The 17,084-nt window shown below is 38.0% G+C and overlaps 1 protein-coding gene across 1 annotated transcript; it reads right to left on the bottom strand.

The window, feature by feature from the left end:
• Nucleotides 1–7,418: 7,418 nt before the first annotated feature.
• On the bottom strand, nt 7,419–8,504 carry LOC145140154 (uncharacterized). The gene has a single exon (XM_079073743.1). The coding sequence runs from the start codon at nt 8,502–8,504 to the stop codon at nt 7,419–7,421; it is 1,086 nt and encodes a 361-aa protein (XP_078929869.1).
• Between the last annotated feature and the right edge of the window lie 8,580 nt (nt 8,505–17,084).

Below are 17,084 nucleotides of genomic sequence, written 5' to 3'. Positions count from 1 at the left end.
AGAGTATCATTGCTGAACTTGAGAATATGGAGACCTCTGACTAGTTCTCCAGTGACCAAATTGTTGATGTATCTGAAGTTGAGATGAGCTAGCTTGCGGTGCCATAGCCAGCTGACTTCGGATACTGCTTTGGATAGAAAACATAACTGCGGTTTGCCTATGATCAGAGAGACATCCAGAGGATACATAGTACCTTCGGATCGAGATTTGATCAAACATGTGTTCCTATCACTTTTCATTACATAGCAAAATTGATCATCAAATTCAACTCGATGGCCTGCCTTACATAGTTGGCCAACACTGATGAGATTGTGTTTAAGGCTTTCTACGTAAGCAACCTTCTGAATAGAGAAGTTCCCTGTAGTGAGAACACCATAACCTCGGATGATCCCATACGCATTGTTGCCGAATGTAACATTTCCACCGTTGCAAATTGGCCTGAAATCCCGAAGGTATTCTAACCTTCCGGTCATGTGCAAGGAGCAGGCACTGTCGATTAACCATTCTTCTTCTTGTTCCTCCTTGCACAAAGCCTGAGAATTACACGGTTAGTTTAGGCATCCAAACTAGTTTGGAGCCTGGGACAATAGATGAGTTTTTGAATGATGCATGGACCGAGGTTGCAGGGACTGGCTTCTTGTCAACTTTTAATCCTAGTCCTAGGTGTTTGTGCAGTTTTGGAGTGTTGTGTGTTTTTGAAAAAGTACGAGGTTTATGACTCCAACTAGATTTGACATAGGATGAATCTTTTTGGCAGCTACATTGACATTGACAGGTTGATATTTTGTCTTTTGTTCTGACACCTGATTTGGTCAGCGGTCTAAAGGATGAGTTGGGCTTGTGACCGGTCCGAGGTTGGTAATATCTGACATGAGTGTTGTTGGACTTTGAAAAAGTTTGTTTTTGAAAAGATTTAGCACGTGTAGATCTTTGAGTCCTTTTTGATGGATTTGGTAGAATACCCTTCCACTTTTTGAAACTTTGACGTGACTTTAAAAGTGTTGGAGTGGGTAAGATACCCTTCCATTTTTGATCATTTGAGGAATAGACCTGAAAACCATTGTTTCGAAAAGACTTTACACTCCTTTGGGTTGTGTCAGATGAAATAGGAATGACTTTTGAAGCTGGACATTCCTTTTTGTATGTTTTCTTGACGGGAGAGTTTTTCGAAAAGTAGTGTGAGAAAACAAATTTTTCTGGACTCTTGGACTTTGGAAATCTGGCATGCTTCTTATTTTTCGAAAAAAATTGTCTATTTGTGCCTCGGGATCTAATTTCCTCTTTGAAAGCCTTTTTGGCTAAGGATTTTGGTGAACCGCAGTCTTTGTTGTTCAACTGCGGTTTCCTGGAAATATTAGAAGGATTTTGAAAACGTGGGCTTGATTCATCCGAACTTGAAGATTCAGGGGTCTGAGAGCATTGACCCACTTCAAAGTTCTCTATGGGTAATTCATGATGAATTGGCTGAAGAGTCACAGTTCCTTTTACTGAGGACTGCGGTAATGATGATTTGACTACTGCAGAGTAAGTTTGAGTTGGGACTTCAGTGGGACTTTTGTGGGACTTTTGACTACAGTGTGAAACACTACGGTCTGAGGGAAAAGATAGAGAGTCTTTTGAGACTTCGGGGCCCTCTATGACAATTTCTTCATCAACTACAGATGAGGTTTGAGAATTTGGGTAAATGGTGCCACATATAGGAATTTGATTACTTGTGTGACCCGAAACCTCAGACACAGTTTCCTCAATGACACAATTATTGCTTAGATTATGGAGTCTACCGAAGTGAGTTTTGATGTCTTTGGGAAAGGTCTTGTCATTGACTGGGAAATGAAATTCTCGGTCTGGAGGGACATACAGTCTGTCTTTGTTGGACCGGAGTGAGGAATCCATTGCGGTAGGATATCCATTTGACCAACCCCAATTTTATGTATTGTCCACAGTTCCATTATTTACCAAATTTTCAATAGCTTCACTTTCATTGAACAATTTTTCGATTAAAAGATTTAAGCGTACAATTTCACTCTGAGCTAAATCTCTCTGGTTCAAAGCTATCTCTAATTGTGTTCACTCAACATTCTTGCATCTTTCTCTAACTCTAGGTCCTTTTCTAACATAGCCATTTTGAGTCTTTTGTTATCCAGTCGTCCTCTGACATGGAATATCTCTTGGGACGCAATGTTCTTCTCATCTAAGGCTTTGTTATAGTCTGTAAGGACGGCAACACAAGTGTCATTAAGATCATCTGTGTTGGGTTGACAGTCATGCATGCTATAGTTTAGAGTTTTGATCATGAGTTTTACCTGTTCGACGATGCTTAGAGTTCCTACCTTTGCCATGTAGCAGTAGTTCTTTTCCAGCTTTGTAGATCCATCATCATCCGCAGTTGCCAACATGCAGATTTATCCTTTTCCTTTGACACTGCTGATGGCTTCATCTTCATCTACGGATGACCAAACTTGATGGTCTCTTTTGACATGGGCTACGTATGCCGTCGCCTTTTCCTTATCTTCCAACTCTTGAGCCATTCTAAGGTAGAATGCTTTGTCTTTTACTACGTTGGCCTTACAATCTCTTGCAAAATGATTCTCTTTGTTGCATTTGTGGCAAATCACAACATCAGTCTTGTCATCTGAGGGAGTACCGGAGTCAGTGGTTTGAGTAGACTGAAGTACCTCCTTTGGTTGAGAATTTTGAGATTGCGGGGGTGGATGAGAACTTTTGGGATAACGAGAATGATTATTCTGTGTGTTGAAGTTACGGTTGAATGTAGGTTTGTTGAACTGCTGATTTTTGCGAAAGGAAGAAGGTGGTAGTCGATTGAACTGTTGGATAACTAAAGCAATAGCCTTCTGAAATTGTTCTTCATCATCATACTCTGAATCAGCTTGGTATGACTGCGGTGGAGTGTCATACGAGGGAGAGTAAGATTGATTATGTGGAGCTTGTGCTATGAGAGCAAGTGGTCCTCCGAAGTCAGCACAGTCTTTGAGTACGGTGGATTCTTGTTCTTGCAGTTCTCCATAGAGCTTGTAGAGTGACAAAGAATGAATCTTTCTATCGCCTTGGACTATCATCTTGGCCGTAGTCCAATGTCTTCCCAAGCCATTAAGAAACTGAAGATTTGTTTCATGGTTACTGCGGACGGTGCCCGCATTGGATAATTTAGTGACTATCAGGTTGAACCTTTTGAAGGAGTCTTCCAAACTTTCGCCAGTGTGAGCTTTGAAGTTGTTGAACTCATTGAGTGCGGTTGTAAGCTTCTTGTCTTGTGCTTGTTCTGAGCCTTCGTACAAGTTCTTGAGAACTTCCCAGATCTCTTTTGCTGATTTGCAATTTATGATAATATCGAAGTTGTCAGGAGCAACTCCACAAGAAATTTCATAAATAGCAACAACGTCATTTTCCATTTTATCGAGATCATCCTTGGTGGGACGGTTCATGACTGGTTGACCTCCTCCTAGTCTGGTTGTAGAGCCGTCAGTTTGGACTGGTGTAAGAACTGGGACATGTGCTCCTTCTTCTACGGATCGCCATACATCTCTACCAAGTCTCCCTAAGTATCTTTCTATTCTTTGGGACCAGTGATGATATTCATTTGCTACCAGTATTGGGGCTCGATTAGAACCACCAATACTGTTGGAAACATTCAGAGATAACGATTGTGCCATTTTTTTAAAGTTTTTTTTAAGAAGAAGTGAGCTTCAGTGGTATAGAAGGCCCTTTGAAAATCAGAGTTCCATTTTACAAAAAGCAACCACTATGGCTCTGATACCAATTGTTGAGAGAAAAACTTTGAGACACACTTGAACAAACGTTAGAACAAGTATATTGCGGAATAGTTAATCTCGAAGGATCTAAAAGCTCAACAATAATATTAATAAGTTAGAGTTAGATAGTTAGAGAGTTAGTTGCGGAAAGGTAAAGAAATGAAATGACAACAGTTGTTATATCAAGAATACACATAAGTTGATTCATAACGAGGAATGCATTCAAATCAAGTTAATAAGTGAGATCATTCTTAGTGATTAAGTCACAAGAGACTTGCTCCGAAGAGAGATTGTAATCAGTTATATTCTAGTAAGATTTGAGAGTAAGAAGTGATGCGTAGAGAAAGAAATAGAGAAGATAACTTCAGAGATGTGTATTCTGATTCATAGATAGATTGATTGATTATAGATAAGTGAGAATGAGCTCTATTTATAGAGACTCAAGAAGTTACATTTGAATCACTCTCTAAAAGTAGCCATGCAAGGCATACTGGACAATAGAGAGTATTACAGAAAGACAAAATAGACTAAGTAAAGTAAGAATGACTGCGGTTGACGAGATGACTTCGGATGCGGTTGCTGATGAGGGAGTTTGACTGCGGTAGCTTATTGGATGCGGTAGCTAAAGTTCAAGAGGGTCACTTTTTCATGATTCAACACTCGGATATAAGTTTTAGTTAGCTTCTCTATCTTTTCTGTTTCCTTTATCGGCAAGAAGTGTGCGGATTTGACTTACTTGTCTAAGTTCACTCGAATAGTAGCATGTCTAGTCGTAGTCCTAGGCAACTTTGTCCTGAAGTTCATGGTAAGACTCATACTTGGTTTATCCATCATCGCCTCGTGTATACAAGTCGTATATAATTAAGATTGAAAAGACGTTCGGATGGGTGGCTCTGCTCCAAGTCCACAACCAGACAAGGAATAGGAGATAGGGCGGAATCACACATCCTAAATCTGTTGAATCTTAATTATATACCACTCTTGCGTATACACTTAGCAGTGATAGGTTAACCATATGGGTTCTTAGTCTCTATTCTCGAACTTGACTTGTTGTATGAGTGGTATTCCTAGGAGATCTATTGGGGATACTTCGGGTGGTTACGGACCTCCGGGACATCCTCGGTGTTTTTCGCTTCAAGTCTCTTGTCTACTGGGTAGGCTAGAAAGGCGTGGTACCCCTCGCATGGGTATTTCTGAGTTTTAAAGCGAGAGACGATACGAAGGTTTGTGTTAGGTTTTTCATTATAGATTGAAAGGATTTCATTTGACGGCTGTTTAAGGTGAAGGTTCTTTACGTAGTATAGGAAATTGGTATGGTGAGGACCAAGCCAATCTATTTCTAAAGACGACATCGAAACTTCTTATCGTAATAGATATTAAGTCGATTTGGAATAAGTGATTACTAGGACAATGAACTATTCTATGTATATGTCTTCAGTGCTTTCGGTTTTATCATTGTTATTATTACTGCGAACATTTTGTACCGTATTTAACGAGTACTAACAGTACGTGTGTCCTGATAATTGAAAATGATGAACTTTCGTAAAAATAATCCCTACCAGGTCTTCCTATAATCGCTTGGTGTATACAAGTCATGTATAAATAAGATTGGAAAGACAATCGACTGAGTGACTCTGCCCTAAATCCACAGCCAAACAAGGAACATGAAATAAGGCGGAATCACTCACTCTAGGCCTACAAATCTTAATTATAAATGACCCTAATGTATACACTAAGCCATCATAGCTTACCTGCAGGGGTTCTTAGTTTTATATAAGTGTTGTGATTTTGTTCGGACGAGAGAGTAATTTATAATTATGAATTAATTTGCAAAATTTTTGTAAAAATTAGATGTTTAATTATTGTTATCTGTTATCTCATGTTTTACCAAAGTTATTCTCCACAAATTCTTCTTCAACCTCTTTGACCTCATTGAACACAAAATTATTCTCCACAACTTCTTCTTCAACCTGATCACCTAGTATACCATTTATCCCCATATCAACATCATCAAGTACCACATTAAGATCAACACCTACACTCACACCTCCTCTACACACACCTTCTTCATCAATAGTCACATTCACTTCTTTTTCATTACCTTCCTCCACATTCATATTCACACATTCTTCATTACATTCATCCAAATTCACATAATTACCTTCAATGATACCCTTTCTTCTTAAGTCATTTCTACCACCTCTTATAATGCTCATTTTCCTCCTACCAATAGACCCTGATGCTTGATTAGGAGAAGATGGATGTTTGTCCCTCTGTGTTTTTCTCTTCAAAGGAGGCATAGATTCTTCTTCAACCTGATTAGTAGGATCTTGATTAGGAACAACTGCATAATTAGGGATAATTGGAGCAGATGGACCTGCTTCATGATTAGGAATAGTTAGAGCAAATGGCCTTGGTGCCTGATTAGGATGTTGGTACTGAGTATGTTGTTGGCCTTTTCTTGGTCTTCCTTTCTTTTTGGGTTGGTTGGGAACTACTGGGACTGGATCATTTTGGCAACCTTTTTTTTGTGTCCATACTGCAAACATCTGCCACATCTAACAGTCCTTGCAACACTCGCTTTCTTGAATGAGAATTTGCTATCTTTCTCAATTGCACTCCTCCTTCTTTTGGTTTCATGCCTACCAGGCATTCTCCTAGTCATGGGAGGCAGAGGCTGACGTAAGGTGTTTTTTCCCAGAGACTACTCCCATTGACTGGTTGTATGTTGGTTGAGTAAGCCTGGAGGAATTTTTCTTTAGTGAAATAGCCATTGATGTACTCCTCAGGGACATGATGGATGTAGTTAATAGCTGCATTTGCATGGACACATGGGATTCCAGTCAAATCCTATAGCCTGCAAGTACAACTCCTTGCCTCCAAATCAACCTTGTAACTATTTGTACCCAACCTAGTTTCAAAGACTTCATCTTGATTGTGAGAGACATACCAATACACACAAGTAAAAGTTAAAGTAATATAAGAGTTGATGAAAAAAACTAGTTGACATGGAAAAAAGTAAGAACATACCTCATGTTCTTCCCAAAAAACTTCATTTTCCTTATGATAGTTGGAAAAATTGCACCTGTCCATTTAGCACTTTCCTCATTCATGTATGCACACTTATCCATTGCATAGATCCTGATTTCTTCAAGCATGGTGATTAAGGGTTTTTTCTAGCATCCACTATAATGGAGTTGAAACACTTAGACAATCCATTTTCAACAGCTTCACATGCATAACCTATACCAAAATAAGCCCTACACCAAGTTTTGGGCTGTTTTGACATCAGGTACTTGTATGTGGATGGACTGAACCCCTTTATCCTTTACATGTACCTCATAAAATCAAATTCAACACAGCTGATTGATGCACCCCCAAAACAACTTCTTGAACTCTAATCTAGTAAAAGCTTTCCCAAAGTTGGCATAAATGTGCCTAGCACACTGCCTGTGCTCAACATCAGGCACTACATCCCTAACAGCTTCAATTAAACCCTATAATAACATGTTACAAAATCATCAGCATAAATATTATATGAAATAAACAATAGAATAGGGTTCGTACCTTGTGCTGATCTGATATGATCACCAAGCCATTGCCCCTGCCAATGTCCAGATCATCCCTAAGAAACTCAACAAACCATGTCTAATTATCTTTATTTTCAACATCCAAAATAGCCCAAGCTATTGGGTACACCTGGTTATTGGCATCTCTTCCAATTGCTGTCAACAATTCACCCTTTATATGACCCTTGAGAAAACATCCATCCAACCCAATGACTTTTCTACACCTTCTTTTCCATCCTTCAGTCAATGCCTTGAACCCTATGTAGAATCTATGGAAGTAGTTCTTATCATCTGGATTGTTAGAAGGCCTAGAAATACCAATAAAGCATGATGAACCTTGATTGGATCTTCTCAGCTCATTTGCATAATCCCAGATCCTAGTGTAATGCTCTGTCAGTTTGCCTTCAAGTAATTCTTTGGCCCATGCTCTAGCCCTACGAACTTGACTAATGGACACTACACACTTGTACATCAGCTTGATATCAACTATCATATCCCTAAGTTTGAACTTGGGTTTGTTGGCAATCTCAGTAATGTAATGTCTGCCTGTCCATTCAGGCGTAACCATGGCTCCAAATTTCAACTTTCTACCACATACATGAATCTGTACCAAACTTTTTACTTGAACTGTTTTATCATTGTACATCCACCCTGCATACAGTCTAAAAGGACATGAATTCTCCTTCTCCATATCCTGACCCCTCTTTCCACATCTCACTACAAACCTTGTGCTGCCACATTTATCATAATACATCCCATATCCGTTTGCCACTGCATAGTTTTGCATACAAAATTTTAGTTCTGCCATAGACTCAAAACTGTCACCTAACTTGGGTTCCATAAGATTCCATCTTGTATTTGGATCATGAATTATGTGCTTCTTCTTTACTTTCGCTCTTTCTTCGACAACCTCTTCATCACTTTTCCAGGCACCAGCATGATAAACTTGTGCTCTAACCTCCTTAGCTATGCTAGAATTGCGTTGATTATCATCACTAAGAAGTACATTCAGAAAAGAATCCTTACATTTGTTCAGAGGAGAAAGAATTTCGTTCCGAGGTTCATAATCCATATAGATAAGCTCGAAATCCATCTCATTTAGGCATGTGAATGGCTCGTACAAACCACCAAAAACATCTTTGAAGACATCGTCTGAGAAATCCATCACCTTCGTTGAGAAATCCAATTGCTTTTGGTGTTCAGTGACGTTGCCTCCGTTTCAATTTGAGAGTAATTTTGGGTGTGAGTAAATTAGGGTCACAATTAATTTAGCATGATGAGTAATAGAGGGTGATACAGGGTAAATGAGGGGAAGCGGTTGATCCGTCTTCCCGCTCACTGTGGTTATGGGCACGTGGCCTCCTAATTAAGTGAGAGTCACCGATTACAAACATGTTTATCAGGAAATAGGGAAATTACGACACAAATTGGACAACTACCCGGTTTTTCTAGACGTAAATTGTGGCCAGGGGTTAAACCAAACATTTTAGACAAACTCGAGGCTTTTTATGCCATTTGGCCATAAATCTATTGCGCTCATCAAGAATTGTTTAAAGCTTTCAAATAGGTAACTAGACTAAATAAATATCAAACGAGCCTAGCAAAATTTCAGAACAATTAGTCATTATTGATGGGTTTTGGGCATAACAAACAAAATTCCTATTTGTGCATGCAACCCTAATCTTGGATCTATGTTTTCTATAATTGAACATACAACTAATAAACATCTAATGGAAAACCCTAGGAGGTATATACTATTTTCGAAAATCATAAAACTAGGGTTAGAATACATACCTTAATTATTATATTGTAATAACAATGAATTCCTAGTGTTCTTGAACTTTGAGAGCAAGTGTCACAAGTGTCACACCTCTAGTAGATCACACCCAAACTTGGCAAGAGGATGAGAGAGGAGATAAGAGGAGGGAGCTTGAAATTTCGGCTGCTCTTCTGAGGGTTTCAGGTGGCCGAAATTGTGAAGGGGTTAGGCTCTTTATATAGTGAGGTAGCTTAGAGCCAAAGCTAGGGTTTTACGCGGAAACCCTAATTCCTTAGCTTAAGGACCAAGCAACCGAAGAATCCCTATCCAATACCCCTTGGACGAAAATTCTAGGTTTTTCCAAGAAGTTTTCATCCAAGCCTTTCTACGGAGGTTCTAGAGCCTCTTTCCTCAACTATCAATAAATTCCCAAACAACCCCTACACTTTTAATTAATTCTTTTAATCCCAAAATTATTTCCAATTAATTTGTAATTAAATATTAACTAAATAATTTGGTTTCTAATTAATATATATTTTCATAATACATTAATAAATCATTTATTTCAATTTCTTATTCAAATAATAAATTCAACCTCTCTCCAAAAGTCATCTTGTCTTGTTGCTAGTTATGAGGGCAACCCAAAAGAACTGTGCTACTATCAATTCAAGTATATACCAATTATAGTTATGGGCTTAGACACCTAATCCAACAGTCTCCCACTTGGATAAGTCTAATAACTATATTTGCTAGTATAATTTCAAAAATTGATTAGCAAATTGTAGCTCTCAAAGCTGCTGACGAACTCTGACCTAGTAAGTTACATGTCCTAATATAAGTGATCATATAATCCTCCGTTCTGCAAGATATCATGTGGACAAACGGCATGGAACAGATTCAACCTCATTGCCCAATACTTTGTTTCCTGATTTCCGATTTGTAATGACAAAGAACTACTAATCGAACGCATCAATTTAGTCATGGTTAGGCCCGACACTATAAGTCAACACCAAATCATCAAGGGGCCCAAGATATCGCTTTTCCCGTTAGGAAAAAAGGAATAGATAAACTTTGACTTATATGTTTGCACTATTTACTCATCAAATCATGCACAACAATACGTTTTATGACATTAAGTTACTGATGCGTTTATGTATCATCAATGCACAACCAACTCGTAAACAACAACTCATATATCTCCGTTTAAAGATTATAAGATATTATCGTCTTAGAATTACTCGTGATAAATTCCATGAAGTAATTCTCTGATAGTGGGTTAATCCAATACTTAAATTCTCCATTTCAAAAGTACTCATGAATATTGCAACAAATCGATTTCCATGTCTAAAACTCTTTAGACAATATACAATCCAATTCATGATAGTCTTGATTCATTACTTACTTCCAAAAGTATGATTGAATGTGGATGTTTTGAATAATCCAATTATTCGAGAAGTAAAACATGCAAAATGAAACACAATAATAAACAAGTGACAAATGACAGTAAACAGTACTCATAAATAATTCTCTATTATTTAATCATCAAAAGTCAATTACATTTACTTTGTTACAAGTTTCTAAATATCTATCAAACTACTAAAACTAATATCATCTTTCAGACAAATGCTCCTTGCATGCTGAATGTGCTTAATCCTACTCAGACCCTTTGTGAGAGGATCTGCATGATTCTCTTCTGATGACACCTCTTCACGACGAGGTGTCCTTCTTCTACTTTATGTATGATAAAATGGTATTTTCTGTCGATATGTCTTGATCTACCATGATCTCATGGTTCCTTTGTCAAGGCAACCACTCCTTCCTTATCACAAAATATCTCTATTGGCTCCCTTATGGCTAGCACAAATCCAAGGTCTCCGATGAAGTTCTTCAACCATATATCCTCCTTTTATGCTTCGCTCGCTGCTATGTACTTTGATTCATTGGTAGAATCAGCCACGATCTCCTGTTTGGAACTTTTCCAAGTTAGGGGCTGTTTGTTTACCTCTTAATTGAAAAATTAAGAGGCTACCTCTTAAAAATTCAGATATACCATGTTTGGTAGCCTCTTATAAAAAACCTCTTAATTGAAAAATTACCTCTTAAAAATTCAGATATCTACCCGTATCTGAAAAAGAAAGAAAGACATGTATGCCCCTTGATAAAGCACACCTCCTCCTTTTCTCATACACACATATCCTATTTTTCTTGAAGCCATAACCACTTCATTATCCTCCCCCCTCTCCACGCAGATCGCCGCCTCCTTCTTCCCCTCGTACTCCGACCGCCGTCGCCGCCTCCTTCTTCCCCTCGCACTCCGACCGCCGCTGCCGCCTCCGCTTGCTCCTTCCTCGTTGTCGTCTTCGATCAAGGTACGTGCTTTTTCTTCGGTTACTCATCGAACCCCACCTCCGGACACTTGCTTTCCTCTGCCAGGGCCACCACTCCAACGCCTGGTAACTCAGTAAGCTTTTCTTCTCTGGCTTTGAAATCGATTCCATCACACAACACATCTTTGGTGCACATCGTCACAAATCATAGCTCCTGGTTCCTTGTGCCTTTTTGCTGATGAATAAATTGAAGAAAATATGGCGTGAAATCATGATGAAATGGCTGATTTTCTTATTATTTTCTGCTGAAAACGTTCGTTTGCTACTAAATCGTTTGTTTGCTGAAATTGTTTGTTTATCTCTTCCACATATGATGAAATTGTTTGTTTATCTGCTCAATTCATGAAATTGAGATGTAATATGTAGCTACAATTATATTTGCAGGGGAGAAGAATATGGAAATATATGGTAATTTAAAGATCCTAAGGTTTAGAGGGTGGAGTGATTTTTTTAACATGTATTTATTATGATTTTTTCAATTTAAAAATATTTATGTTTGATTTGGATTTGTGTTAATTTTTTTATTTATGTTTAATTTAGATTTTATATGGTGTTTATATTTATTTTTATAATTATTTAAGAAGTTGATTTGGTTATTTATTTATAAAACATAATATTGAATTCAACAAAAATTAATACAGAATGATAAAATGGTCATTTTATAGTTTAGCACAAAAATTCAGAAGTTCCAACCAAACAGTATGTTAAAAATTCAGATCTTAAAAATTCAGACCCTCTTAAAAATTCCGATCTCTTAAAAATCTAGATCTTAATAATTCAGATCCTAACAATCAGCCCCTTACTCTCCTCCATTAAGGGTAAACACCCAACCAGATTGAGAACGGAAGTCGTCTCTGTCTATCTGAAAGTTGGTGTCACTATACCTAGTTACTCTCAAGTCATCACTACCACGAAGCACAAGGACCCATTCCTTAGTTATTCGTAGATACTTAAGAATATTTTTGACCGCTATCCAATGAACTCTACTTGGATTTCCCTGATATCGACTAACCATGCTCAAAGAAAAAGCCACATCAGGGCGAGTACATGTCGTAGCATGATCGTTCCAACGTTGGAAGCATATGGAACTCGGTTCATTTATGATATCTCTGCATCAGTACTCGGACTCTGAGTCTTACTCAGTTTGGTATTACTCTCGATAGGAAACTCTCCTTTCTTGGAATTCTCTATGCTAAAACGTTGTAACACTTTATCCAAATATGTACTTTAACTAAGTCCAATTAGTATTTTACTCCTGTTTCTCAAAATTCTTATCCCTAGAATATAGGCAGCCTCTCCTAGATCCTTCATAGCGAAACACTTTCCAAACAAGACTTAACTTCTTGCAAAGTTGGAATGTCATTTCCAATGAGAAGTATGTCATCAACATATAATACCAGGAAGGTCATTGTACTCCCACTAGCTTTGACATATACACAAGATTCATCTTCACTTCTAGAGAAGCCAAACTCTTTAACTTTCTTGTCAAAGCAAAGATTCCATCTGCAAGAAGTTTGCTTCAATCAATAGATTGATTTCTCAAGCTTACACACTCTATTGGGGTACTTAGCATCCACAAAACCCTCTGGTTGATTAATGTAAACATCGTCTGCCAACTTCCCATTAAGGAAAACAGTTTTGACATCCATCTGCCAAATTTCATGGTCATGAAACGCAGCTATGGGTAGCATCACCCTAATATATTTAATCTTAGTCAATGGTGAGAAGGTCTCATCATAGTCAACCCCTGGGATTTGAGTAATGCCCTTCACAACCAATCGAGCCTTGAAAGTGTGCACCTTTCCATCCATGTCGGTCTTCTTCTTGAAGATCCATTTGCACCCAACTGTCCTACGACCTGGTACATTGTCAACCAAATTCCAAATTTGATTGTCATACATGGACTTGATCTCGCTGTCCATTGCCTCTTTCCACTTGGAAGACTCAGGGCCCGCCATAGCTTCCTTGTAGTTAGAAGGTTCATCCAAATTTACCAGTGTACTGTCACTGATAAACATATCACCATCTGTAGTAATATGGAAACCATAAAACTCATGTGACATTTTAACACTGTTGGAACGTCTAAGAGGTAGTGACTCATCAATTGGTTCAACTGGAATTTCTTCCTCAGGTTGAGCCATAGCATTTCCAGAGGTTCCTTCATCGTTTGACTCTTGAATTTCTTCAAGAACAATTGGACTCCCACTGTCCTCTTTGCATATAATTTCTCTCTCGCTAAAGACTCCCCTTCGCGCTACAAAGACCACGTTGTCACTAGGTATGTAGAACAAATATCCAAAAGACTTATGTGCGTAACTGATGAAAATGCATCTCTTACTTCAAGGTTCAAGCTTGTCGTGAGTCTCTCGTCTAACAAAAGCTAACGAGGGAACCTTCCCCGTCCACATCTCGTGAGGTGTTTTGGCAACCTTCTTGATTGGGACAAGATTAAGAATGTGGGCGGCAGTCTCTAAGGCATACCCCCAAAATGAGATTGGAAGTGAAGCTTGACTCATCATGGAATGAACCATATCCAACAAGGTCTGATTATGCATCTCAACCACACCATTAAGTTGTGGTGTCCTAGGAGGTGTCAATTGTGAAATTATTCCACATTCCTTGAGGTAGTCGTGGAATTCGATACTAAGATACTCACAACCTCTATGGGATCTGAGCATCTTGATCTTCCTGTCCAATTGATTCTTGACTTCTTGTTTGAACTCTTTGAACTTTTCAAAGGTTTCTGACTTATGCTTGATTAAGTAGATATAGCGATATCTACTATAATCATTAGTAAAAGTCGCATAGAATCGATTTGCATCCCTTGTGGTGGATCTGAAGGGCCCACAACATTTGTGTGTATGAGATCCAACAATCCTTCACCCCTTTCATAAGAACCAGTGAAAGGTGATTTTGTCATATTTCCAAGTAAACAAGATTTGCACGTATCATCCGACCTTAAGTCAAACGATTCCAACACTCCATCCTTTTGGAGTTGGGCAATGCGTTTCTTGTTGACATGTACAAGACGACAATGCCAGAAACATCCTTTGTCTAAACCATCAGACGAATCAATTTGTAAAACACTATTACCTAAATTGTCTATAACCATCACAGTTTCATACACGTCATCACAAGGTAAAGCTTCAAAATAAAATACACCATTTTTAAAAGCAGAAATAGATCCATTCTCATTATTAAAAGAATATCTAAAACCTTGTTTATATAAATCATGAAATGAAATGATGTTTCATGTCATCTCTGACGAGTAGCAACAATTATTCAAATCTAAATACAACCCACTACTAAGCACTAAGTTATAAACTCCAATCTTGGTAACATGTGACAATCTCCTATTGCCCCTGATAAAGTTCATTTTCCTATGCTCCACATCCTCACTTTTCTTAGCCCCTGCAAATCAGAACAAATGTGAAAACCACATCCTATATCAAGGAGCCAGGAATGATAAGAAGATGAGTTTTTATACAAGATAGTGTGAATACATGTCGAGGTTGGCTTCACCTTGCCATCCTTTATGTCTTGCAAGTACTTAGGGCAGCTTCGTTTCCAATGCCCTTTCTCATGGCAGTAAAAGCAAGTAGCCTCTTTAGGATCAGAGGTGGGAGGAGCGTCATAACTGGCTTTTTCTTTGGGTCCATTGCTTGAGGACCCAACTTGAGACTTTCCCTTCCAATTTTGTTTAGGAGGACCTTTCCTCTTCTTCCCCTTTCCTTGCCCAATGGCCAAGATAAGAGCAACAGGAGGGGTGGAGGCAACACTTTTTCCTTTCATTCCTACTTCAGTAGTTCGCAGGAGGTTCTGAAGTTGAGCTAATGTGGTCTCTTGGTTGTTCAGATGATAAGTTAGGATAAACTGATCATAACAATTGGGCAATGAGTGTAAGACTATATCAATATCAAATTAGTCATCAAAGTTCACATTAAGCTTTAGCAAGCGCTCCACGTATCGTTGCATTCTTTAAAGGTAGCTACTGGCGGACTCTCTATCTTTCATCTTGCTAGTGATGGAGGACTTTACTACCTCATACTTTTCTTGACGAGCTCGTTACAAGTCCTTGTTCATGTCGTATGGCCAGTAATCCTCGTAGAACCTTTGGAGCGCAGGAGTCATAGTAAACACCATGATGCATGCCACTTTGGTTGCATCATTGTAGTGCTTCCTATACTCAGCTAGTTCTGCGGCAGTAGCTTGGGTTTCATCGATCTCGAGAAGTTCCTTTTCGAGCACATATTCCTTTTCCTCAAAACGTTGAGCCATCTTGATGTTACGCATCCAATCATTATAATTTGTGCCATCAAAGGTAACTCTCGAGCAGATGTTCAAAAGCGTGAAGTTGTTGTTGGAGGAGGAACCAGAAGCATTATTGGGAGTTGACATCTGAAAAAGGAGAAGGACAAGTTTTAGGTTAGATAGGAGTAATCCTCAATATAACACCCAAATGAAATATTAAGGCTAGGATCCAACTAGATATTTCACAACTTAGAAAAGGGATGTCATAATCTAATTGTGAAATAAGTAAAGGTAGGTAAATGACGATTTACCAATTTCACCGCGAAAAACGAAATTTAAACGAATTAGGTTTTTTTAATGAAATTCCTAGATCTTTTAAGATTCATTGAACTATTCAATGACATATTTAATCTCGATTATGCTCTTCCATTTGTGACTGGGATACCGAGGATCACAAACAAGATGTGAATATCTGTGCAAATTAGCTTGGTACTCTCGATGTCATTTATCATGTAATCAATGTGCCGGTTAGCCACACACGCTCCATTAATCAATGATAATTTACGAGACACCCATTGCCACCCTTTATTAGTCCATATTAATGTGCCGGTTAACCACACACGCTCCACTAATGACTTATATAAAGTGTAATGTGTAATTTCATGGATTAGCATTAAATTCACATTTTTCCTAAAGTAACTAAGATTGGGAATTTTATAAAAACATTTAGTTACTTAATAATTTCATTATTCTTGTTAATGAGAATTATTTGTCCTATCAAACCCGTTCGGCTAACGACCCTCCACAAATCAAGAGAGTGTGGGTAAGCATGGATACCCAATGACTGTCATTTTATAGGTCGCTTCCGTAAACTCCCCTTATAGATCAGCTTCGTGAATGAGACGTACTAGCGGTTCGACTGACTTGTCTTATACATATAGTAAATATTAAACATTTATTTTAAATATAATATAAGGTGTATTTTAAACATTTCAAAATACTAGGGTTTTATAATCCTTTTAAATTTCGATATTAAAACAATTTAATTTAAATTTAAAAGAATTTGATTTAATAATTATCTATTAATTAAACATTTAATTAATTTATTAAACCAATTGAGGATTATCCAATTAAATTAATCAAAATAATTTAACCTAATCCTCTCCCCCTAATTTTCGAAAAACATGGGAGGGATCTTTCAAATTTTATAATTATCCAATTAATCACATAAAGAGATAATTACCAAAAATAAGAAAACCCTATCATGAAATCCTAATTTTAAAAAATGACAAGTCTTGGGGAGGAAGGCAAGGATTTCAATCCTTGCCATATTTCGACAAGAGGGTTA

This window comes from Lactuca virosa, chromosome 9, assembly GCF_052849685.1.
Source record: "Lactuca virosa cultivar CGN04683 chromosome 9, Lactuca_virosa_CGN04683_v6, whole genome shotgun sequence".
Lineage (NCBI taxonomy): Eukaryota > Viridiplantae > Streptophyta > Magnoliopsida > Asterales > Asteraceae > Lactuca > Lactuca virosa.
Note: the sequence above shows the minus strand (reverse complement) of the source record. Positions and strands in the feature narration are given on the sequence as shown.

Coding starts and splice junctions, on each gene's coding strand:
- LOC145140154 (XM_079073743.1), bottom strand. CDS start 8,504: ATGGATTTCTCAGACGATGTCTTCAAAGATGTTTTTGGTGGTTTGTAC.